At 44.5% G+C, this 20,158-nt stretch overlaps 1 protein-coding gene across 1 annotated transcript in view; it reads left to right on the forward strand.

Moving 5' to 3' along the window:
- The first annotated feature begins 2,537 nt into the window (after positions 1–2,537).
- The window catches only part of LOC306790289 (fibronectin-like), a 21,054-nt gene continuing 3,433 nt past the window's right edge, over positions 2,538–20,158 (forward strand). The window contains 41 exon segments of the mRNA XM_079286465.1: positions 2,538–2,819; positions 3,033–3,158; positions 3,443–3,580; positions 3,878–4,009; positions 4,392–4,529; positions 4,610–4,756; positions 4,848–5,036; positions 5,150–5,332; positions 5,712–5,888; positions 6,405–6,560; positions 6,659–6,787; positions 6,914–7,057; positions 8,029–8,150; positions 9,016–9,184; positions 9,273–9,449; positions 9,669–9,797; positions 9,904–9,993; positions 10,084–10,278; positions 11,119–11,397; positions 11,503–11,766; positions 11,858–11,952; positions 13,010–13,178; positions 13,348–13,434; positions 13,634–13,825; positions 14,581–14,859; positions 15,047–15,238; positions 15,366–15,455; positions 16,056–16,322; positions 16,463–16,579; positions 16,679–16,846; positions 16,946–17,101; positions 17,212–17,328; positions 17,707–17,976; positions 18,066–18,253; positions 18,338–18,425; positions 18,522–18,701; positions 18,812–18,901; positions 19,348–19,476; positions 19,479–19,535; positions 19,806–19,856; positions 19,859–19,894. Of these exon segments, the coding sequence (XP_079142591.1) occupies positions 2,678–2,819; positions 3,033–3,158; positions 3,443–3,580; positions 3,878–4,009; positions 4,392–4,529; positions 4,610–4,756; positions 4,848–5,036; positions 5,150–5,332; positions 5,712–5,888; positions 6,405–6,560; positions 6,659–6,787; positions 6,914–7,057; positions 8,029–8,150; positions 9,016–9,184; positions 9,273–9,449; positions 9,669–9,797; positions 9,904–9,993; positions 10,084–10,278; positions 11,119–11,397; positions 11,503–11,766; positions 11,858–11,952; positions 13,010–13,178; positions 13,348–13,434; positions 13,634–13,825; positions 14,581–14,859; positions 15,047–15,238; positions 15,366–15,455; positions 16,056–16,322; positions 16,463–16,579; positions 16,679–16,846; positions 16,946–17,101; positions 17,212–17,328; positions 17,707–17,976; positions 18,066–18,253; positions 18,338–18,425; positions 18,522–18,701; positions 18,812–18,901; positions 19,348–19,476; positions 19,479–19,535; positions 19,806–19,856; positions 19,859–19,894 (6,244 nt within the window). The 5' untranslated portion in view covers positions 2,538–2,677.

Below are 20,158 nucleotides of genomic sequence, written 5' to 3' on the forward strand. Positions count from 1 at the left end.
TGGATGTTATGTATAGAAAGCAGAGACAGACAGAGAAGACAAGAGGTGAATCACTTTGATATTAGCCAGGCAGCTTTCCAGAGACTTCGACAGCTCATAAATCTCACAGTGAGACCAAACAGCCCAGGGAATGAAGTCATACCCCAAATACAAGTTATATATAAGTTATTTTACACTAATTCCCCCTCGATACTGCATAAGTGTACAATTAAGGGAAAATGTGTTGTTTAACTTCATTGAATATCGAAATAACACTTTTTATAACACTCTGCAGCTTGAAACCGACCTGTGTTTTGATCCTCCACAGTTTGTCACTGTTTCACAAGTGGAAAGTACGTGGAGGCTTTTTCCACACGGCAGAGATTGGTGACTCAGTTGCACTTCAAACACAAGGACAGTGTTTTTTTGCTGTTTTCCTTCTCTGTTTCCCCAAAACCATCTGTTTCATTTTTCAGCCCTCAGTTACGACACGTTCCACAAGCCTTGCGACAGGAATTGTTACATCGCAGTCCCACACACAGTAGCTGCTCTCCAGACCAGAACCATGAGTAAGTTTAGTGGAACCAGCGGCTCCTGCACCATGACAAGACCAAGGCAGCATGCTGCGGTCAGTTTTATTTTAATTTCCTGCCTTTTGCACATTTCATTTCTTAGCAGAGGAATTAACTTCCCAGAAATGAACCCCACAGACCATCAAACATGTTATGTACAGACAGTTAAACCACAGAATGTTGTTTTCACTCTATAACACTTCAAGGTTTTTAAAATAAATACAGTATATTGTTGGTTAATTGACGAGTAAAATGTATTAAATGTTATTATACACATCTGGAATTATCCATTAAAAATAAAGGTGCCGCCGTAAAGACAACAACCTACAAGTGAATATTTAACTAACTAGTGTTATAAAGCTTCAATTCAATTAAGCACCTTTACCCACATTTACCATGTGATCAGTGTTAAAAATACTTGTGATTTAAGGTCACTTAAGCAGAGAATTAGTCTCTTCTGTCCCTCTCTCGTTTTGTCGACGCTGAGAGACAAGAAAACAATGTCGACACGACGAAAGGGACAACGATTGTCTTCAGGAAGGCCGGCGCTGCCCACCTCCCTCTTCTCATCAATGGCTCCTTGCATGAAGGAGGTTAGGAGCACCAAATGTCTTGCTGTGCACATTGCTGATGACCTCAGCTGATCACGCATCTGCACCTCCTTGACCAAGAAGGCCCCAAAGCATCTCCACTGCAGGAATATGTTAAATTCTTCAAAACACAATTGATTCCGTATTAAAAAGCAGAAACATTATCCTTGATACTTAAGTTAATCATAACATTAGCTTAAAACAACTTTTTTTCCTTTTTTTCTGAAGGGTGAATACTCGGCTTTAGAATAGGACGTTGCACTTTTCAACATGAAAACAGAAGACCATGGTTTTGCTTGGAAAAGGCATGCAGACGGAATGTGAATTATAGACATAAGAGGAAGCAGGTATAGTGTTTCCTTTCACTCTAACACTATTTGGCTAATGACAAAGGAAGAAAGGAAACACTGATAGACGTAGAGCAGGGTCGAGAGAGATGGTGCGGGTTTATGTGCATGTGGTGGCAGGTGGATAGGATTGAGGTAAGACTGGCTGAGGTGTTTAGTAATACTGATTACAGTAGCACAGCACATTAAAGGCATTTGTGTAGGCATTGTCGGTCCACGTGGTATCCAGAAAATGTGAGGAAATGAAGAAGAATGATGATTGTTCTTGATTTGCCAACTGTGAAGTCGCTCTTCCTCATTCATCAACAAGCTGCTGTGTGGAGCCCCTGGATGTTTTTGCTCATTTGGGATGCAGAAAGGTACAGAGCTATAAACCCTGCTGCACAGGGGCCACCAGCCATGGGTCCTCAAAAGATTTGAAAAAACACAACATATTATAGATGTACTGCCTGATACCAATACACAGTTGCACAAATCCAGAGCTGGGGGACATTTTGGGATTTGGGGAGATTTACATCAGAGCCCTCATGGCTACACCAAATATTTGGTATTGTGATGGTGTTTTGTTGTACCATGTTTTGGAAATGCGGAGTGCTAAAACAAATGTATCATGTGTCTTTCTTTGCATTTTAAAATATTTTTATAGTAATTCTAACGGCAATAAAAGACTTGCTTCTGATCACAGCATTTTATTATATGCTTATATCACTTAATTCTGGCTGGCTATTGAGCTGTTGTCTAGGCTTACTTTGTTGGTCATTCTGATATGTCATTTTAACATCTATTTTTCTCTCCATCCCACGGGTATGACGGGTATTCTGGTGCCATCTGGCCTGAAGTGATCTGTGTGACCTCAGGTGCTCATTCATCTTTTTAACTTCATGTTTTTTCTTGTCTGTCTTGAACGTTAAGTGTCGAGTGTCAGAATTGCCCACATTCGGGCGAGTCATCCAAAGCTCCAGTGAAAGCCCTCCCCCTCAATAGGCTGCAGCGGTGTGTCCGGGTATAAAGCCAGTGCGCTCCCCTCACCTCGGTCTGGCGCAGCTGCTCGGTGGCAGCGGGGATCTGACAATAAGGGACAGAAATTAGACCTCTCCAAGCTAAACTTCAGTTCTGCACATGCTTCTTTTGTAAAACTTGCTCTGCTAACTTCTTATACTCTGCCTTGAAATCCGTATTTTCCCACAAAATGACTGGTGGCCCACTGACGGGGTTACTGGTTGCGCTGTGCGTAAGCAGCGCAGTCCACGGTTTACCAAAGAAGAGCAAAAGACAAACTGGCCAGTATCAGGTGTTTCCTCAGCTCAATGACGCAGCGGCCGTCTCTCCAGGTTGGTACAAAGAACTCAACAACCGTCAAGTGTTCTTGAGTTTCATTAAAGTTTTTTTATTATGTGTAAAAAGTCAAAGATTTTTAATTTTTTTAAATTATCATTAATTTGATTTATTTTGGGATCAACCAAATTGGCTAAAATGTTATAGGTGGTTTTATGTTTAATAAACGTTATGTGACATACTGTATATTCCTATTATATAATTTCTAGTCGGCTGTGAGGAAAGCGGTCGCTCATACAGACTGAACGAGCAGTGGGAGAAACCCTACCGTGGTAGTACACTGGTATGCACCTGCAATGGAGCAGCAGGCATCAAATGTAAAAGTAAACCTGAAGGTCAGTGAGAGACCAACCGGTTCGACTTAGCAGACCGTTTATTTGCAGTCTCACTTTCCACATCTGGAAACGCAGTATCAATTGCTTCAGAACTTTTGTGTCAATACCAACAAGAGAAGTTAAAAAAAATGTAAATCCCACCATGACTGAGACACCAGTCCTGAGTTACTTCGAAAAAAGTTTAGAACATATTTGGTGAAATTCTTGTCAAGTCACCAGTGCGTCTTTACGCAGCAATATAAATATCCCCTTTACCATTCGTATTTCCTCTGATTTTCTCTCAGTGGAGGAGTCCTGTTATGATAAGCACAATGACCAGACATACCGAGTCGGTGTAACCTACGAGAGACCAAAGGAAGGGATGATGTGGGACTGCACCTGTATTGGTTCCGGTCGTGGCAAGATCAGCTGTACCATTGCAAGTGAGTTGAAAAATCAATATTGGACATGGTAAAATGTTTGCCAGTGATTTTTGAATTTAGATTATTTCTAGTTTGTCGCTTTTGTGTTATTTTCTTGACAAAAGATAAGTGGATTGTCTTCCCTGCTTCTTCCACTCATTGGAAACACAGCATTACCTCTAGGTGTTTGAATTGAACATTTCCCTAAATTGTGCGCTACTGATTAAATATACAATCTGAACAATGGGTATGCGTCATAATGCATACTAAGGACATATTTTCAAACCAATGCAACTTAATACGCGTTGTCCTTCACAGATCGCTGCCATGAAGGTGGGAGTTCTTATAAAATCGGGGACACTTGGCAGAGGCCTCATGACACGGCTGACTACATGCTGGAGTGCGTGTGTCTTGGAAATGGCAAAGGAGAGTGGACCTGCAAACCAGTGGGTGAGTACTGAATTCAAACCTGCAGGGAAACCAGGACATCAACACTTTCCATATGAACTCTGGAATGCAGATAAATGTGAAATGTCGCAACTTAAACATGCAAGCTTGTGTGTTCGGCTGCCAGCACACACACACAAACTCATAGACAGGGTTATTCCTCAGAAGCATGCACTGTGTTTGCTAGCACTGTAAATATTTGACAACAGTCCAGACAAACAAGGTAAGTGTGTGAGAGAGCATGCCTCTCCTCTTTGCCCATCTTACGCCACAGCTATTGATTTTCACTTGGTTTATGTCTCCTGACGCTGTGATTTCATGCCGGATGTTACAGTGGCTCCTGACGAACTGCAGATGCAATTAATCCCCTGTGTTATATGTGCAGCTGAGCGTTGCTATGACAACAACGCTGCACCATCGTACCTCGTGGGGGAGACCTGGGAGAAACCGTACCAAGGCTGGATGATGCTGGACTGCACCTGTCTGGGAGAGGGAAATGGACGCATCACGTGCACCTCAAGGAGTAAGAGGAGTATAAACACATGAACACACACTTTGACATTCTTTAGTATCGGGTGCTGACCGCTGTTGTGCTCCAACCAGACCGTTGCAACGACAAGGACCCCAAGAGGTCCTTCCGTATTGGGGACACATGGACAAAGACGGACACAGGTGGACACATCGTGCAGTGTCAGTGCTTAGGAAATGGCCGTGGAGAGTGGAAGTGTGAGAGACACAACGCAGGTCGAGGTGAGATTTAAAAACTCTTGCTCAAGTTCAATTTTGCTGAAAACCTTTCTCTGACACTCAACATTCTTTCAATCTGTTCGGTGGTATACAGCCATGGGTGCTGTCGCGTTGACCCCCACCCATTCCCAGACTAAGCAGCTGCCAGAGCCCGCCATCGAGGGGACGTGCCGCACAGACTCTGGAGCCACCTACTACGACGGACAGCGCTGGTTCAGAAGCCAGGGCAGCAAGCAGATGCTCTGTACCTGTCTGGGCAACGGAGTCAGCTGTCAGGAGTGGGGTGAGTCCCCAATTCATGTCACAACACTCAAATAATCTCAAATATTACATGTACATTGCTTTGTCTCTACTATAATTACCATTTTCTCGTTCTTCCCCTTCCTGTCTGTGCAGAGGCCAGGAAGCTGACCTATGGTGGCACCTCTAACGGCCAGCCGTGTGCATTCCCGTTCGTCTTCATGGGAAAGACCTACTACTCCTGCACCTCAGACGGGCGCGCAGATGGGCAGCTCTGGTGCGCTACATCTTCAGACTATGAGAGAAACCAGCAGTACTCTTTCTGTACTGAGAAGAATGGTGAGACTGGGCTTGACCATTTTCATTGGTTTTGTAGATATATCGGGCTGATGTGCTCCTTTTTATTACATCACAGCTTTTGCCCGTCACTGTCATCTCTCTCCATATCTTACCTTTGAAAAGTCTGTACAACCTGCAATGTAATTTTGTTCAACATCAGTAAATTAATTTACTTGTTCATTTGTGTTTTGATGTTAATTTATTTCACACTTAATGTATCAGTTCCCTTTCTGGGTGTTTGTAAATGTTTGTTTGAAAATTGCCACATTTTAAGATACAGAATATTGGTGCAAATGTTGTCTATCACAGTCCCCAAACTCTAGAGAACACATGACATGGTGGTATGATGTGATATCCAGTGTCTCCATCTCTATTCCAGCTGTTGTGGCAACACGAGGTGGCAACTCCAACGGCGGCCTGTGCCACTTCCCCTTCCTCTACAGTGGCCGCAACTACACTGACTGCACCTCCGACGGGCGTCGTGACAGCATGATGTGGTGTGGCACCACCCATGACTACGACACAGAGCAGCGCTTTGGATTTTGCCCCATGGCTGGTGAGTGTGTGTGCTGCTTCGTTCGTTTTTTCCCCTCATGCAGTCACTTTGAGACTTGTCAGTTAAATATTTAATAACATTAACGAACTGACCATTTCATTTCCTTCTAGAGTAAAGTTCAGAACAATAGTTCTGAAGGGTTTCCAGTTTACAATTTACAATATAAAAGCTTAGCTTAGCATTAAGACCGGGTAACAGCAGGGACACAGCTAGCCTGGCTCTGTCCAAACTAACGTGCGATGGATATATTTTCTGTTGTAGGGGATGTAATTACACTAAATGCTTTGGAATTTATTTCATCTTACTGTCATAGATGCTAATGACTGTTTGGTTGCATGGGTCACTTGTAGATAATTGGGGACTTATTGGGGTTTATGGTCATGGGAGAGTAATGACTCCATCAGGGCTGTTACATTTACAGCATTTGATTCCATACAGAGTGGTGACACCGGGATTTCCGGCACGAACACACACAGCACTGTTTTTATTTATTCATCCCCATCTTTCTTTATGTAGCCCATGAGGAGTCATGCACCACCAACGATGGAGTGATGCACCGTGTCGGCGATAAGTGGGACAAACGCCATGATGTCATGGGTCACGCGATGGAGTGCACATGCCTGGGCAACGGCCGCGGCGAGTGGAGCTGTGTGGCTCACTCACAGCTGCGAGGTCAGAGAACTCACTCCATTTGGATATGAAACAAAACTGTTTCATTTGTCTTAAAGCATTAAGGTATGCTGACTTCACTCCCCTTTTTCAATGTCCAGACCAGTGTATTGTTGACGGCTTGTACTATGAAGTAAACCAAGAATTCTCCAAGCTCCACGACGAGGGCTACACGATGAACTGCACCTGCTATGGACAGGGACGTGGACGCTGGAAGTGTGACGCAAGCGGTGCGTTCACGGCTCATTATCTCACCCGCTGAACAATGCTAATGCTTTTTTAAAATCTGGAAAATACAACCCCACCCGTCTTTGTCCCTTCTAATATCTTTGTTTTCCTCTGTTTTCTACAAATAGATCAGTGTCAGGAGCCACAAACCAGGGCTTACTATCAGATTGGAGAGGCGTGGGAGAAAGTCATCCACAGCATCCGCTACCGCTGTTATTGCTATGGTAAAGGGATTGGAGAGATGAGATGTGAACCTCAGCAGACCTACCAAGGTAAGGAAAGCTAATCCTCCAAACACCATCAGTTTAACGCTGCTTTCCAGTTCAACTCTTTTTCGGCAGAGTCACCATGGTCCATATTTGAATATGCTGGTTTAAGTGTTATTATTTAATTGGGGAAAGTGTTAATTCCTCCAGTGCTTCTCAGTCCTTTCATGCAGCTTTTCCACTGAGTGACACCGCTCTCTGTCTGTGTCTGTGCTTAATTTGTGTGTTGGTGTACTTATTCAACCCTCCTTCCTCTCACCTCCCTTATCCTCCCATCACACGTCACTGAAGTGAAAAGTTCACTTGCCAGGTCAGTGAAGGGAAGCGGGGGTTGGCTGCTTTTCTCGACTTTGAAGTCTGCAAAATGGAGAAGTGCTTGCCAATCACATCACCGCTGTCTTCCCCTCGGTCTTTGTAGTTGGAGAGGTTTTTCCTCCCCCACCTGGTGTTGTTTTGCGGACCTGCTGAGGGGAATGGGATGCTGGGGGGGGGGAGGGGCTTTATACACACTCCCTGCCTCCAATGTCTCCCTCTTGTTGGGTAAAAGTTGCTTAATGTGGTACTTTGTACTGCAGCACATTGTGTGTCCTGAATCAAACATTGACCTAAAAAGTTACAGTTGCATCATCTATCTCACCATGATCAATGGTGTGTGCGGAGCAGGGCTTGAAAAGCTATATGTAAGCTGTAAACTGTGATGAATATAGTGCTCCGGTGTTATGTCGGACTGTAAGATGTCAGCGGGTGTTTGAGCTGGTTTAGCACCGTCTGGTGGTTTGGTTCCGTCCCAAAACGATGAAACGATCTGACAGAGCCTCACCAAAAAGTAGCCAGCTTTCACCCACACTCTCTACAGGTAACACTGTTACATTACATGTCTTTGATGATGTGTGAGTCTTTTTCTCATCGCTAACAGCAGCTTTGTTCTGTGTCTCTCCTACTCTCTCGCTCTCTCTCTTCCTACACCTGCTGCTCAGACGGCCACAGACCTGTCCAGGTGATCATCACAGAGGCAGGAAAACAGCCAGACTCCCACCCCATTCAGTGGAACCCCCCCCCATCTGTTCAAATCACCCAGTACATCCTCAAGTGGAGAATTGTGAGTCACTCTTTTGGTTCAGGTTAGAAATTGCCTTTCAATTTGCTGACCGGTAGCATGAGTAAAGGTGAGCAAACAGTGAAGTGCTTTTGGTAATGTTGACTGGAGTTTGAACATGGACAAACACGGTGATTAGAGGGTACATTAAGTCCCCTTTACGGTCTACATACACAAACACACATACTCCAAGGAAAACATCCCCCTCTCCGTGATTTTTGTTCTCACACATCTATTTCTCTTTGAAGACCTCAAGGACTGATAGCCTGGTTGAAATGTTTATGAAGCTTAATTGAAGTCAAACAGTTTTCTTCTGAAGGGGTTTGTGTATTTTGGACAGAAAAGGCACGCAAAGCCCTCGTCTGGCCGTCCTGCTGAGAAAGTTGTGTAGTTTTCCGACAGAGTGCAAATACTCCCAAAAGCAGGATGTGGCAGTAAATGGGCCTGAGTCCAGTCCAAAATATACATATATAAAGTCTTCATTTTCTGACCATATTTCTGTTCAACTTTATCATCTGTGCTGTCCAAATTGTTCATTGCTATAAAGATTAACGTTTGCCATCAAGAGTTTAGAATTCAAAGTTGAGAAAATGATCTCACTACGAGGTCCATTTAGTAGCGATTCTGGAGCATTTCATCCACATAACATGCCCTTCATCAGCAGCTTTCGCTCAACACTTTTTTGTCGTCCATGTTTGCTCAAAAGCAGAGGTTCAGAGTCCACCCTTGAGTTCGTAAACAGCAGCTGAGAAAATGCTGTCGATCACATGATGTGCATCAGCAGCAAAAGATGATCTGATCTTCAATTTATGCTTTATGTTATAAAAACGTGACTTTTAACCCATTCACTTTTTACCCCTTCTGGTAGAAAAATACCGGTGCGCCCTGGAGGGAGGTCGCTGTCCCCGGCCACCTCAACTCCTACACCATCAGCGGGCTGCGTCCAGGCATCACCTACGAGGGTCAGCTGATTAGCATCCTGCGCTACGGACGCCGTGAGATCACACGGTTCGATTTCACCACTAACCATGGCTCCTGTGAGTAAACTTCAGCGAATACATTCTCTCGATGCCACAAATCTAAAGACATTTTTCATAGGAGCATTGTATGTCTTTCTCTCTCAAGTGGAAACGTCGGAGGGAGAGACGACCCAACCTCTTGCGGTGGTGGACACTTCTGAGTCTGTGACAGAAATCACCTCAAACAGCTTCGTTGTGTCCTGGACGTCAGCCTCTTCCACCCTCTCTGGCTTCAGGGTGGAGTATGAGCTCAGTGAGGACGGGGCCAAGCCGAAGGTCCTCGGTGAGATCCTTTGACATGAATTGTAACCTGGAGTGGGCAATATGCGTAAAATTCTCCATTGTTGTATATGTAGTTTTAAATCGAGGAATTGATAAATACTGTTTTAGACTAATCTGAAAATGAAATACCTGGTGAGTCAAGATACTACCATTGAGCAGCCCTCCTCATTGGATATACTGGTGGTATGTGTATTGACTAACTTCGTGTCGCCTTCTCCAGATGTTCCACGCACAGCCACCTCTGTCACCATCGCTGACCTCCTGCCAGGACGCAGATACAACGTTAACGTCTATGAGCTCCCAGATCAGGGACAACCAAACCTCATTCTGACCACCACCCAGACTACAGGTGGGAGAATCCCCCTCCTCTCTCATGACAATGACATCAGGATTATGCAAGTACATTATTTCACAAAATACAACGGGACTGATTTCCATTCTTTTCTGTTCCCCAGCTCCTGACGCCCCTGCTCAGCATGCAGTCGATCAGGTGGGAGAGTCCTCTATCAGAGTCAGCTGGTCCAAGCCTAATGCTCCTATTACTGGTAGGAAATGTGTTTATACATAATTTAGTTATTTGATATAGAGATCCGTTTTATTTTGGCTGTGTGTAACTGTATGGTTGCGCCTACCAGGTTACCGGCTGGTGTACACGCCGTCAGTGGAAGGCAGCAGCACTGAGCTGAACCTGCCAGACTCAGAAACCTCAGTGACCCTGGTTGATCTTCTCCCTGGTCTCCTTTACAACATCAGCATCTACGCTGTGGAGGAGGACCAGGAGAGTGAGCCTGTTTTTGTACAGGTCAACACCGCCGGATCCCCTGTACCAGGTGCATATTTTCTATCAGATATCATCTTTCATTTAATAAAAAGGCTGAAATCAGTGATTATTAAAACATTCACGGTGTGTTATTCTATTCTGTAGATGGTAAATTATTCTTTTCATATCATTCTTTGTCTTTTGACTGACAGTGAAATCAGAACAGATTAAGTTTATACTCGCAGCTAAAGATTCCTTATAGGGCCAGGCAGCTTTAGGAGAGGCTGTCCAGTGTTTGGGAAAGACTGAGCTTGTCAAAACATTGCTTTGTCAAAATATGCTCTTACAGTTATAACCATACCACGGTAATATCCTCTTATCTTCATCCTCGTGTTTCTAGTTCGTGTAATCTTAGTCTGTGGCCCCTGAATGAACTCTCTTTAATTCATGGTGGGCTCTTGAACAGACACCTGTTAAGACGTAGTTAAAACACTTGTGAAACGCAACCGTGCATGTGCTGCCCACACCCACACAAAGGCACACACACACACACACAGTTCATAAATGTTCATAAATCCCTCCTTGTGCCTGGCACAGAAAAACGTAGTGTTTTATTATGCTAAAAAAGAAATTAGTTCATGTGTTGTTTGGCATTTCTCTCATATTTTCAGTTTTATTGTTGAGATCTGTAAATTGTTAAAGCCTTTTATTGCACTTTTACAAAGATTTATTGCTGTATTTAGCTTTTTAAGCTTTTACAGTATTTACACAGCTAACTTAAAGTTGCCCTGTGGAGTTCCCAACAAAATGAGGACCGACTCATAAAAACATAGCGTTACCGGTGGTCTAGGGTATCTTTAAGACTGATTGACTGTCCCTTGTGAATCAATCTACCAATTCCTGTCCACAGAGGAGGTCCCGGCACCCACAGACCTTCAGTTCTACGAGGTTACGGATATGAAGATCACCATCACCTGGACCGGTCCACCCAGCGAGGTGACCGCTTACCGGGTGCACTTCACCCCCGTCGGTCCGGACGGCACTGAGATGAGGCTCCTGCAGCTGCCTTTCTCAGCCAACGCATATGCTGATATCACACACTTGCAGCCGGGCACACTGTACCGCTTCTACATCTACTCCATGAATGGTGGAGTGGCGAGCAAGCCGCTTGTGGGAGAAAAGTCGACTAGTAAGTATCGGCATAGACAAAGGAGGCCCGAGTTAGACGCAGAGGGATCACAATAATGTATAAAAGATTTTTTGCCTTATGTGCTATCATTTTTATCCCCTCCAGAACCTGATTCGCCCACCGATGTGCGTTTCACTGCCATTGGCCACAACACTGCCATGGTTATCTGGGAGGCTCCCCGCGCCATCGTCAGTGGCTACCGTCTTTTCCTGAGCATCGAGGGCTCCAGCCCCATCGAGAAGAGGATCCCTGGCAGGGTCACGCAGTACCCTTTGAGGAATTTACGTCCAGACACCCAGTACACGGCCGTCCTGCACTCAGAGCTTGACAATGACCTCAGCGAAGGCATCACTACATATTTTACCACCGGTCAGTATTAAGAGAAACACAGCATCAGAGAGGAGTATAAATGGTTGCAATGAAATGAATTAGACTTTTCCCCATCCTGTCCTCCTCCCAGCTCCCCAGATAGGAAATGCTCCTGCTTTTAGCACTGAGGTCACTGATAGCTCTATCGTCATCACCTGGATACCTCTTCGCAGGTTCAGCTACAAGGTAGAGAACTTCATCTTCATCTTCAGTTCATCATCTAGAGCAGCGGTTCCCAAACTTTTTAGGCCGCGCACCCCCTTCTACATCCCGACCGGGTTCGCGCACCGGTCGGGATGCGCAATCCCCTTAATCCCCCTTAATAAAAAAAAAAAGAAAAAGCAACAGAGCCCATTTACAGCCGCATAAAAATCAGACCAATGAGAGAACAGTTTGCTCGCGCGTGGCGTTAGTTTACAATATTTAGTCCGCTGTTAAATGTTGCAGTGTGAACACAAACCGAACAAAGGGGCAACTGTGGCTTTGGGCAATCTGCGTTGCCAATCCAAGTGAAGCCCAGACACAGATACTTTTCATCATATTTCCTCTTATTTTTCCCAGTCTGATGCTCACCCTCGTTTCCTCTTTTTTCACCTTGACTCCGCGATGGGCCGATGTGCTCCCGATTTGTCTGTGCTATCCCTGCCTCCTTTTCGGTGTCGTTCGACTCCCGTTCGACTCCCGTTCGACTCCCGGTCGACTCCCGTTCGACTCCCGGTCGACTCCCGGTCGACTCCCGTTCGAGTGCTCAAGTGCATTTATTAAATTGTACGTTTAAAATTTTAAATCTTACAAAGGGGATTTTTATAATTCATGTTTTTATTTTGTGAAAAATCCCACTTTTTAAATTAAAATGTATTTTTTTTTAAATATTTAATATTATTACACCATCAGACGTCATTACACTTTTCCTCTCGCGCACCCCCTAGAGGCAGCTCGCGCACCCCCAGGGGTGCACGCACCACACTTTGGGAATCCCTGATCTAGAGAAACAATTGTTCATCATCACGCAAAATGAAAGCTGCCCAATCAATATTTTCATACTATCAATGGGTCAAACCATGATGTGTAATGTGAAAGAGGTTACTCGTAGATGACATCAACTTTATAAGGTGATAATATATCAGTATTGGGTTTACTGCTTGTTGCGCTGACCCCAGGTGGCCAAAAAAAATGTCTTTGCTGTATATTTTGCGCGTTAAGTGTATTTTCCAGGTTTCTGATCTCTGCCTCCTTCCTCCAGCTCTCTGTGCTCCCCAGCCAGGAAGGCGAGTCTCCCAGGGAAGATACCTCTGACTCTGGACGTATTTATATTCCTCATCTGATTCCTGGAACTCAGTACACCTACAGCGTTCAGCCGATTTTCAACGGACGCAACCTTGGAAACCCCATCACCCGAAATGTTGTCACTTGTGCGTATCCAATTCACTTTCACGATAAAATAAGTTGTGTAACTGGTCACCAGATTGATTTAATGTGGGCCAACATCGCACTGTTCTTGAGAGTTTGTTTAAGAAGTCACTGCTGCATCGAATCAAGTTTCCCATGCTTGTGTCATGATCTGCTTTCCTTTCCTTGCAGCCCTGTTGCCTCCCACTGACCTCAGAGTAGAGTCCAACCCCGTCACAGGAGATCTCACTGTCCACTGGGTAGCTTCCAAAACACCAGGTAAATATTGACTGTGTTCCCCACGCACTGACTGCTCATTGGGTCTCGCCAAGTCTAGACCTTCGCCTTTGAATGGTGTTTTTTTCCACCTGGACAAATGTCTCTTCTCGGTATTTCCTTTTGACTCATACGTTGCAAGAACCTCTTGACATTATGTTCGACCTCCTCCATATTTGTCTTGTTCCCCCACCCTCTGCAGGCATCACGGGCTACAGAGTGACAAGCACGCCGACCAACGGCCGGCAAGGAAACACCCTGGAAGAGTTCGTCCGAGCAGATCAAACCTCATGCATGCTAGAGAGCTTGAATCTGGGGGCCGAGTACAACATCAGTGTCTTCACTACTAAGGGCCATTTGGAAAGTGTGCCCGTGTCCACAATTGTCACACCAGGTAGGAGCCAACAGCAAAGCATTCACACATGTAAATTGGCATCAAACACAACTTCGCTGTGTCTGTGTGACAGAGGAATAAAAGGACGAGATGAATTTGCCATGAAAGGCTGAGTCGACATTAAACTGGAGCCAACTCCAATATTTCACTTCCTGTCATTACAGTAATATTCTCAATATTCCCAAACGTACAGTATATTCATCTTCATGCTGAGACCTTTACCCGACATATACATTCTTTTTAAAATTGGCTTAAAAACAAAAAAAAGCTTGAATACATTCATGCAGAATAACGGGAAACGAACAAGCTGACAGACACACAGCTCTGACTTTTTGTTAAAATAGACTAAAAGGATCCATGGAGCTGCAGAGTTTGGGTCTAATCTCTGTGGGTTTGTTACAATGAGCAACCCCTTTGTAAAAAAAAGACATTGTTTAATGATCACAACCTATTACTAACATGATGATTGGTACCATGCATGCAGGTCATGTTTATTAATAATCGGGATGGGAATACTTTTTTTGGAGCATGCACAGAACAGTATTATTAATCACTGCTTCATTTATATCATAAACTGTGAATGTCTATTGACTTAATTTGTAATGTTCTCTGTCTAGCATGGCTACTGTTCACCTCTGGATCTCTGAATGCTTTATTGGGAATGAAATGATATCACTCATGTAATTATTATGGCTGTTGGGTCTTTCTGTCTCTCTAATTTTGCTTGCACTTTGCAACTGACCTAACCCTTTCAGACATCCCCACGCCCAGTCACATTGACTTTGTCGACATTACTGACACCACCATCGGCCTGCGCTGGATCCCTCTGAACTATACTACCATTACTGGTTACCGGATAACGGTAGTAACATCAGGCGAGAGCTTGCCAATTTTTCAAGATATGGTGGAAGCGTCTGCTGGTTATTACACGATTCGTGGTTTGGAGCCGGGTGTGGACTATGACATCGGTATCTTCACAGTTACAGAGGAAGGGGAAAGCGAGCCGACCACACACACAAAGCAAACACAAGCTGGTGATTTAACTCTTTCACTCCATCTGTGGGGAGGGCTTGGGTTTTGATCTGAGAGAATTGATGAAGCCCTTTTGTTAACACACATGATAAACTCAAACACCATCATATATTTTCTTTATGTCAGTGTAAATCTGCTTTTATACTCTTTCCTGTGTTCGCTATAACGTTTAACCTCTTATTCTTACAGCTATTCCAGCTCCCACCAACCTGCAGTTTAGAGGGGTGGGTCCTGACCACATTAGGGTGACATGGGCAGTCCCCCATGTGGCCACACCAAGCGACATCTCTCGGTTTGTCATCCGTTACCATCCTGTAGCCACAGACGACGACGTCAAAGAGGTTAATGTTGGCGGAGCCACCAACACCTTTGTGCTGCAGAGTAAGATGATCTGTTTAAAAGTGTCTGACAGAAAGTTAGATTTCAAGTCCAAAATGAGTAGTTTTTCTTTGCAATGCTCCATGTCAAGCCATTCTAACTGTATACTTGTCTCCCCGTTTCCATATAGACCTGCTGCCCAACACTGAGTACCGTATCAGTGTTGTTTGTGTGTACGGTGAACGAGTAAGTGAACCAGCCACTGGGACTCAGAGGACAAGTGAGTATGACAGTGGTTTCCGAAGTGCATCAAGGGAGGCGCAAGACTTGTTAATTTCCATTTTTTTACTGTCATTTTTTAATGTTTCATCACATAAAAACAAGGCAAACACAACACACATCAAAATCAGAAAATCACTGCATTACAAATCCTGTTAAATATGCAATGATGCGGCAGCTAAGATTGGTGAAAAGACTCCTCTGCTTTTGAACAGAACAAAATAAAGAATATACATTTAACAATTAGCATATTTAATTTCTGTTTCTTGTTTATTTAAATATATATATATATATATATATATATATATATATATATATATATATATGTATATGCAAATGTACACAGGACTCGATATTTTATGTTTTTAAATGTTCATACATATTTCATACTATAATTTAATGTTATGTGTGTTGTTTTCCCATTAAAAAAAATCTTATAGTAGATATCCATGGTGGTAATTCTGAGCTATGGTTGCATGTGGATGCATGTTTAGTTTGGGTGCCACTGGATTATGACACCAGTCCAAGTCGACAATCCCTTTTTGCTAAAATGTTGCAATTGCCATTGGATGAATTTAAAGTCTCTCTCCTTTCCCTGCAGCTCTGGACTCCCCCACTGGCTTGGACTTCTCCGACATTCGCACCAACTCCTTCACCATTCACTGGCTGGCTCCGACCGCTGTGATCACCGGCTACCGCGTCAACTTTCAGAAGACGAGCGGCGGGCGGTCGAAAGACGAGAGGCTGCCCCCAACCAGGAACCACTTCACTTTGAGCGGACTGACACCAGAGACAGAGTACCTGGTGTATGTGTATGCTGTCAACAACAATCAGGAGAGTCAGCCTCTGGCTGGCACACAGGCCACCAGTGAGTTTCTATACTGGTTTCCACTGCAGCCTCTCCTTTTCTTTTCTTAGTGACACTAATTGGCTGAATCTTGACCTTAATTATTTGTTTTAATAGACATTCAAAATTTGTTTTTAATTTGTTCTTCCAATCTTCTCCAGTCTCCGATGCTCCCACTGACCTGGAGGTAACATCGTCCACCCCGTCCAGCATCACCATTCGCTGGGACGCCCCCTCTGTCACAGTGAAGAACTACAGGATCACCTATGAAGGCACAAGTCTGTACATGTTGTTTTAAGTCATAGTAGTAATAGTTTCCTCGTAACCTCGACAATATTTGTAATGTTACACTCGGCTCTTCTTCACTCTCTTTCTAGGTGGTGAGGCTCCTCAAGAGTTCACCATCCCAGGCTCTCAGACCACTGCCACCATCACCAATCTCAAGCCCGGTACAGACTACACCATCAAGGTCTATGCTGTTACCGGAAGAGGGGACAGCCCCGCCTCCAACACCTACACAGCTGTCTACATCACACACAAGACTGGTACAGCAACGTGGAAAAAAAAATAATCTTCCTGGTAAAAACAAATGTTGAGGGGTTAAACTAAATCTAAAGCCTGTTATGTGTCCATCTGTCTTTCAGATACCGAGGCCCCCACTGACATGAAACTGACTGACGTGAGTGACAACGCCATCACAGTGCGCTGGTCTCCTGCTCAGGGACCAATCAGAGGATACAGAATCACCAGTGTCCCCAAAAATGGCCTGGGACCATCCTACTCTGAGGTGGTAGCCCCTGGTAAGTCAGGCCAAAAAAAGCTGCCATCTTTATTTCATATATATCATATCATATTTTTTCCAGCACGGTATGCTCATCTCAGTGGCTCCTCTTCTGCTCCTCTGTTACAGATCAGACTCAGATCACATTCACAGGTCTGATGCCCACTGTTGAGTATGTTGTGAGTGTCTATGCCCTGGGCAACGATGGACAGCCCTCCTCCCCCGTGGTGGAGAATGCTCTCACTGGTTAGTTTGACTCAGTTCAGTGACAAATGATTTGAAAAAAAGACTTAATCTTTCTCAACCAAGGGATTATTTTTGGCACAAGTGATGCGAGTTACTCGCAATGTTTTTCAGTGCATTTACATGCATCGAGTTACTTGCATCTCCAGTATTTCTTCCTGATTTCTTGATTTCATGTTAGTGAGAAACCTGGTTTCCTAATCAGGATGAGGTATTGGGGAAATATTCCCCAGCTGGATTACTTCTGGATGCTCGAGTCTCCTCTCAAACATCCATCTCGCTTTAAGATGTCTTTTTAGCCTCAGAAGTGTACGTTCCTTCATTAAAAACAACAGCTCAGAGCTGACAGGAATTCCCCCATGCCTTCCTCCCATCCTGCAGCTATGGACCGTCCCAAGGACCTGACCTTCACCAACATCGAATCCAACTCCATGCGCATCACTTGGGACAGTCCAGACGGCGCAGTGACATCATACCGCGTCCTGTACTCCAGCTCAGAGGAGAGTGAGAGGGAGCTGCTTCCAGCACCCAGAGGTGACCAGGACACTGTGGTTCTGAGAAACCTTCGCCCCGGGACAGAGTACACTGTCAAAGTCATCGCCCTCCATGGCCGCACACCCAGCAAACCTTTAGTGGGAACCCAGGCCACAGGTAGAAATACATAGAAAACATCAACACATTCATGACCTAACTTATCTGTCCCCTGACTCCAATTCTAAATGTGTAATTTTCCGTCTCAGCGATCCCTGCTCCGACCAGCCTGCTGATCTCAGAGGTCGGTCCTTCCACCTTCACCGTGTCATGGCGGGCTCCCAATGCACGCCTGTCAGGCTACCGTGTGGTCGTCAACCCCAAGAACATCAATGGCCCCACCAAAGAGTTGAACGTTGCTCCGGACACCACACGTGTGGTCTTACCAGGGCTCATGGTAACAAGAATTCTTATCTCAGGATTTACATGGATTCATTGTCACTCAGTGATTAAATATCAACTGTATGTTTGTATGTTGTAGGTGGCGACCACATATCAGATACATGTCTATGCTCTGAAGAACTCTGTCACGAGCAGACCGCTGGAGGGAGAGAGAACCACACTGGAAGGTAACTGGCTGCACCATAAATGAGCACATTTACAGTCATCACCAGTTGTTATGCACTGCTCTGTTTTACGTCCGCTTCCTTTCCTCCTCAATACAGAAGTAGGTCCTCCTCGGCGTGTGCGCATCTCTGATGTGAAGGATTCTTCTTTCATGCTGACCTGGCGCTCCAAGATGGAAACCATCACTGGTTACCTCATCGATGCCACGCCCGTCAGTGGCTCGCACCCGACCATCAGCAGGACCATCCCAGGAGAAGCAAACACCTACACTCTCACAGGTACAATAGACCTACCTGCTAGACAGACCTTTTAAAAACATGGAAACAGGTTTACAGATCTAAGTATTGGAAGTGTGATTTCACTATTTTTTATTCTTTTTTTTCCTAAGGTCTGCAGCCAGGCACACCATACTCTGTTAGCCTGTATACTCTGAAGGGCAACATCAAGAGCGACCCATTTACTGTCACCATTACAACAGGTAAATACGCAAATCTGTGTCTGATCTCCCTGCTTCAGTGTGATTGCATTTCATGCTTTATAATGTGAACTTCAGTTTAAACCAGATTTTTTCATATCCATAAATGTTGATCTACATGTAGTTGCTGGTGCTTTATCGCTCTCACTCATTGCATACAATAAATCCTGTGTATACACTACACAATGGTTTAGTTAAATGCAGCCACAGTAGACATTTTCGAGATTATATCTCTGTTTCTGCTGCATCAATTCTGATTATTTTTTTCTGTGTGGGTTCGACAATGTTTTAGGAGTGCTCTGCTAAATCGGTGGAGTATTCATTTAAGTCAGGTCATTGAAATGAGAAATGCAGCCGTAGCATTTGACATAAATCCCAACTGTAACCCGACAATGCACACACAAAGCAACAATCAATCAGATGATCTAAGATGATGTTTTTCTTCATAGCTAAACCAGTGGTCCAGGCTCCCACCAACCTCCAGGTCACATCTTTGACCCCCACCTCCATCTCCTTCACCTGGCAGGCCACCTGCCACACACATCACGGATACTACGTCACCTATGAGGAGTCAGGCGGGCACCACGAGAGCTCAACCCACGACCCCACGCCGGCCAAAACTACGCCACCATATCTGGTATACCCTTGTCAACTGGTCCATTATCACTAAATACTCGATTGCCACAGGAGATATTGTATAGGGCTCGGTTTGTCACTGAAATAACATTTTGCTTATTTAATTGGGCTACAGCGCATTTTATTTTTCATTTTTCCATTTTGATTGACAAAAAAGTGTGAGATTTATGAAACGCTTCATACAGGCCTCAACCGGTTATATGATTATTTTACATGTAATCACGAGTGCAACCAACTCGGTCCACCATATGATAATTGTTTCTCTCCTCAGGCCTGAGACCAGCCACCGAGTACATTATCAAGATCATCGCCATCCAGAACACACAGAGAGCACACCGCTGGCTGGGCAAAATCAGACTCGTGAGTATTTTCAGACTTCTGCTCTGTACAGTGACAAATGTGATGGTCAAGGTGATGCATTCCAAATTTCAAATTAGTTATGGCTAAAAATCCTTTGAAATGTAAGGGTTTGAATGGAAGCTTTAATCTGCTCAGCTGAATTTAAACGTCTTGCTGCAACAGCTCAGAGGCTTTGAAATAAACTCTACAGTCAATCAGCGTCAGTTCTCCTAAAACAACAATAATACTTTTTATTTTGAATGTCTCCAGAAATGCCATTCAAAA

The sequence above is a fragment of the Melanostigma gelatinosum genome (assembly GCF_949748355.1).
Source record: "Melanostigma gelatinosum genome assembly, chromosome: 2".
Classification (NCBI taxonomy): Eukaryota; Metazoa; Chordata; class Actinopteri; order Perciformes; family Zoarcidae; genus Melanostigma; species Melanostigma gelatinosum.